A 5106-nucleotide genomic window follows, 5' to 3' on the forward strand; every position below is an offset into this window, starting at 1 on the left:
CTCTCTCTCGACCAATCAAAAGCGTCGCTCGCGCAATTACAATTACGGCCACGCCCCCCCCCACTCTCTCAGCGAATCAAAAAGCGTCGCTCTCTCAATTAAAATTACGCCCCACCCACCCACCCACCCCCAACGTCTCTCTCTCGGCGAATCAAAAAGCGTCGCTTGCGCAATTACAATTACACCCCCCACCCCCACCCACCCACGCCCCGCCCGCCCCCCCAAGAAAATAATAATAATTAAACAACAACAACAACAACATTAGAGTCCCCGACGCTTTCTTTGCCGACCTTTGTGTGTGTGTGTGTGTGGGGGGCGGTCAAACATCATCGCCCATCTCCCTTCTCCCTCTCCGTTCTTCGTCTCCGCTTACTCGATTCAACCCGGAGGAGGAGGAGGAGGAGCCGGCCACAGCCGCGGCTCCCACCGCTGCCACCAAACGAACCCAACGTGCGCGGTGCGGTGGAGTGGATAGATGGTTACGTGGGTGGGTAAGGTGGCTGGCTGGGTGGGTAGGTGGGTGGCTGGGTGGGTGGGTAGGTGGGTGGGTGGCTGGGTGGGTAGGTGGGTGAGTGGTTAGGTGGGTGGGTAGGTGGGCGAGTGGTTAGGTGGGTGGGTAGGTGGGCGAGTGGTTAGGTGGGTGGGTGAGTGGTTAGGTGGGTGGGTAGGTGGGTGGGTAGGTGGGTGGGTAGGTGGGTGGGTAGGTGGGTAGGTGGGTGGGTGAGTAGGTAGGTGGTGGGTGGGTAGGTAGGTGGGTGAGTAGGTAGGTGGTGGGTGGGTGAGTAGGTAGGTGAGCAGATGGATAGGTGGGTGGGTGGGAGTGAAGTTAGGCAGATGGGTGGGTAGATGAGTGCGTGGGTAGGCAGATAGGTGGGTGGGTGGATAGGTGGGTGGATAGGTGGGTGGGTGGGTAGATATGAGGGGTTGTCGTCATCGTGGTGCTGGTGGTGGTGCTGGTAGTGCTGGTAGTGCTGGTAGTACTGGTGGTGGTTGTGGTGATGGTGCTGGTGGTGCTGCTTGTGGTAGTGCTGGTGGTCGTTGTGGTGGTGCTGGTGGTGGTGGTCATTTTGGTGGTGCTGGTGGTGCTGGTGGTGGTTGTTGTGGTGGTGCTGCTGGTGGTGGTGGTTGTGGTGGTGGTGCTGGTGATGGTTGTTGTGGTGGTGCTGGTGGTGGTGGTCGTTTTGGTGGTGCTGGTGGTGGTGGTTGTGGTGGTGCTGCTGGTGGTGTCCATCGCACGGAGGATCTCCCAGGTTGGTGCATTCCTTGCTAAGCCTGCGGGCGGGGGGGCATGGTGGAGGGGGCGTGGTGGAGGGGGCGTGGTGGGGGGGGCATGGTGGGGGGGCGTGGGGGGGGCGTGGTGGGGGGGAGGGGGCGTGTTGGGGGGGCGTGGTGGGGGTGGGGGGGGGGCGTGGTGAGGGGGGGTGTGGCCCAAAACAATCGGCTCAAACTCCCCCCCCCCAATATCTCTCCTCCTCCTCCTCCTCCTTCTCGGGCTCCTCCATCGAATCCGGAGGAGGAGCCACCACCGCCTCCGCCGCCACCGCCGTGTGGGGGCGGGCGGGTGGGTGCTTGGTCGTCGGCGGTGGCGGTGTTGACGGCGACCCGCAGACCGGTTGATCGCTTGTACGGTTGTACGGTTCACCGGTTCGCCGGCTAGGCCGGCCGTTGTTGTTGACCAGGTTGGACCAGGTTTGGACCAGGTTTGGACCAGGTTTGGCCGGTTCGCCGGTTGGCTCGTGTCCATCACACGGAGATCTCGTAGGTGGTGCCCCCCACCCCGGACACCTTCTTCACGCTCGGCGCCCGCCGCGAGGGGCTCCCGGGCCCCGCCGGGCTCTCGGCGGACGTCGCCGTTGCGGCCGCGGCGGCCGCCGGGGAGCCGCCGACGCCGACGCCGACGCCGCCGCCGACGGAGTTGGCCGACAAAGCGGCCGACGCTGGGGTCTGCCCGTTGGCCCTCGCGTAGCCGCCAACGCTCTTGGGTTTGGCCTCATCCCTGAGTGGAGGCGGGCGGGGGGGGGGTGAGTGCGTCAGCCGCGAGCAATGCGGTACACTACACGCTATAATAACTATCCGTGGCGCTAACGCCTGAAATGAAATAACTAAACGCAAACCGCCACATCTTTCAAATGTTTCTTGCCGTTGGTTTTCACGCCTGACGGTGGCTGCTTGGTGCTGCAGTCGAAAAACGTCGTGAGGATTTTATTGTTGTTTTTTTTATATATGTTTTAAATTATTTTATTGTTTCCCCTTCTACGTGGTGATGACTTTACCGAAAGAACCAAGAGTATGGTTAGCAGCGTCGAGCCCACCTTAACCTATTACGGTAAAACCTTGGGTTGCGGGTAACCTGGCCTGCGCCCAGTGTTTCGCGAGACGAGCTAAATCATTTTGTTTGGAAAGTAAATATTAATTTGACAAACGAGCGTGAGGCTTCCGTTCACCCCTCCGGCCCCCCTTTTCTCTTTCCCTTGCTTCTCTGTCTGTCTGTCTTTCCTCTCCTTGCCTCTTGGTGTCCCTGTATACGTATTGCTGCTGACTTGTACCTCGTATTTGTTCACTCTGTCTATGCTGGTGTGTTCAATCCGGAGGATGAACACGAAATTTAGCACTCTTCTGAAATTCGTGGTCCGCCAGGCAAGTGTCTAACTGTGCCGTTGGCCTGACAGGTTTTGCATCGCGTAATTCTTTTCCTAGGTTTGTTGAATTCTCGCCTCTCTTCTTCTTTACCTCCGTGCAGCTTGGCGCTCTCTACGTGTTGCACTGATGTCGCCCTATGTGCTCCCCTCGCTATTTGCTTTTTTTTACACCTGATGACGATCGCCTGTGTTTTGCGGTCGAAACGCCGCGATTGATTTATTTTTAGGTAATTTCATGGTATTTCTACACAGGTGACTTTACCGAGAAAAAAAAACCAATGAGTAAGCCACCGCTCTTCGTATTTCCCCCACCCGTCAACTTTACAGTAGTCGCGTTAACAATTTGTTGCTTTTGGAAGCAGGGGGCGGCGCCGACACGCGCATCTGCGCATGCGCGGAAACGCCGACCGGTGATCGTCGCCGCTAGCAATGCACAGACGCGATCGGTGGGGTACGGGGGGGCGAGAATTCTCGTCCGCGTTCAAAATGCAACGAAAAACACAAACGCTGCGGTAAATTCTTCAGTGTGGCGTCTTCTTCTCCTCTCTGCCACCCCAATGGGTGCACTTACTAGTGTGGAGTCGGTAGATACTGCTACTCTAGTTCCTTAGATACTATTAGTGTAGAGCGGGCGGGTCGATGGTGTAGGGGGGGGGGGCGGATGGAGCTAGCCAGCCCCAGCCGGCCAAGGTGCCATCTCGGACAGGCTGGTCAAGCTAGGCGAGGCCGGGTGCTCTGCACGGAACTAGGCCTCACCACGGCACTCCGTTAAGTTAGTAGTTATTACGATAGAGTCGATACATACTATTATAGAGTCGGTAGATACGACTATAGACAAAGTGGATACTACTATAAAGTTTGTAATTACTTTCATGAGACCTCCTTTGCCAGTAACAAGATATAGTAATAGGTTACTATATCAGACATGATGCCTTGAATAAAGATGTCAGTTTTTGTGCCAGTTAAAAGGGTAAAACCTATTACTATATCTTGTTACTGGCAAAGGAGGTCTCATAATGTAAGTGCTCACCCCGAGCCCTCAATAACTCTGACAGTGCGCTGTTTTTGAGTTGTACGCCTTTTGGCGTCTTCTGGTCCAACACCAGTGGAGACTAAAGGGCTCTAAAGAAAGCCGTCTCGGATGTGGACCAATCAAATTCAAGGACAGTGCATATTATTATCAGAGTTGTCTTTTTGTTTGCATTTTTGACTGCTTGTGTTGTGGTTATTGCAGATATGATGCTTTGTAATTACTGTTACTGTAGATCGGGCAGTGGGGGAGGAGGGGTATAGCAGCCCAGCCCCAGCCTGCCAAGGTGCCACCTCGGCTGGCTGGGTAATCTAGGCAAGACAGGGGGCTCTCCACGGGACTAGGCCTCACCACGGCACTTTGTATAGTTAGTAGATACTATTATACAGTCGATATATACTATTATAGAGTCGGTAGATACGACTATAGAGTCGGTAGATACTACTGTAGAGTAGGTATATACTAATTCAGTAGATACTATTCTAGAGTCAGTAGATACTACTGTAGTGTCAGTAGATACTACTATACAGTCAGTAGATACTACTATAGTGTCAGTAGATACTACTATAGATTCACTATATACTACTATACAGTCAGTAGATACTACTGTAGTAGTATATATATTTTCTATTACTTGTGGATTCAGGACTGCAAGCCTCTCTCTCCCCCCGTCTCACTCGCCCGCCCGCCCGTTCGCTCCCGCTCGCTGATCCGCTCACTCACCCGCTCACCCGCTAACTCGCTCACCCGCTAACTCGCTCACCCGCTCGCTCGCTCATCCACTCGCTCACCCGCTCGCTCGCTCATCCACTCGCTCACCCGCTCGCTCGCTCATCCACTCGCTCACCCGCTCGCTCGCTCATCCACTCGCTCACCCGCTCGCTCGCTCACCCACTCGCTCACCCGCTCGCTCGCTCACCCACTCGCTCACCCGCTCGCTCGCTCATCCACTCGCTCACCCGCTCGCTCGCTCATCCACTCGCTCACCCGCTCGCTCGCTCATCCACTCGCTCACCCGCTCGCTCGCTCATCCACTCGCTCACCCGCTCGCTCGCTCATCCACTCGCTCACCCGCTCGCTCGCTCATCCACTCGCTCACCCGCTCGCTCGCTCATCCACTCGCTCACCCGCTCGCTCGCTCATCCACTCGCTCACCCGCTCATCCACTCACCCACTCAATCACTCGCCCACCCCCTCACCCCCTCACCCCCCCCCCCCACCCGCACCACTCACTTGATCTCCGTCACCTGCTCCCCGAGGTGGTAGTGGTGGTGGTGGCAGTGCAGCTGCTGCCCGCCGGGCGACTGCGACGGCAGCAGCAGCCCCCCGCCGGCGCCGCCGATCGGCGTGCCCATCGCCTTGCCGCCGACGGGACTCCCGGCGCCGCCGGCGTTGTTGTTGTTCGTCAGATCGGGCGGCACCCTCGGCGCTCGGGAC

The 5106-nt window shown here is 57.1% G+C and overlaps 1 protein-coding gene across 1 annotated transcript in view; it reads right to left on the reverse strand.

The window, feature by feature from the left end:
* Positions 1 to 1383: 1383 nt before the first annotated feature.
* LOC116936857 (uncharacterized) overlaps positions 1384 to 5106 on the reverse strand; it is a 69920-nt gene continuing 66197 nt past the window's right edge. The window contains exons 10-11 of the mRNA XM_076057698.1: positions 4903 to 5106; positions 1384 to 1996 (exon numbers count right to left, since the gene is read on the reverse strand). The exon at positions 4903 to 5106 is cut by the window's right edge and continues 1067 nt beyond it. Of these exons, the coding sequence (XP_075913813.1) occupies positions 1744 to 1996; positions 4903 to 5106 (457 nt within the window). The 3' untranslated portion in view covers positions 1384 to 1743. The remainder of the gene's footprint in view (positions 1997 to 4902) is intronic.

Source organism: Petromyzon marinus, chromosome 84 (assembly GCF_048934315.1).
Source record: "Petromyzon marinus isolate PM22_M1 ecotype Great Lakes invasive population chromosome 84, UKy_Petmar_22M1.pri1.0, whole genome shotgun sequence".
Taxonomy (NCBI): Eukaryota; Metazoa; Chordata; class Hyperoartia; order Petromyzontiformes; family Petromyzontidae; genus Petromyzon; species Petromyzon marinus.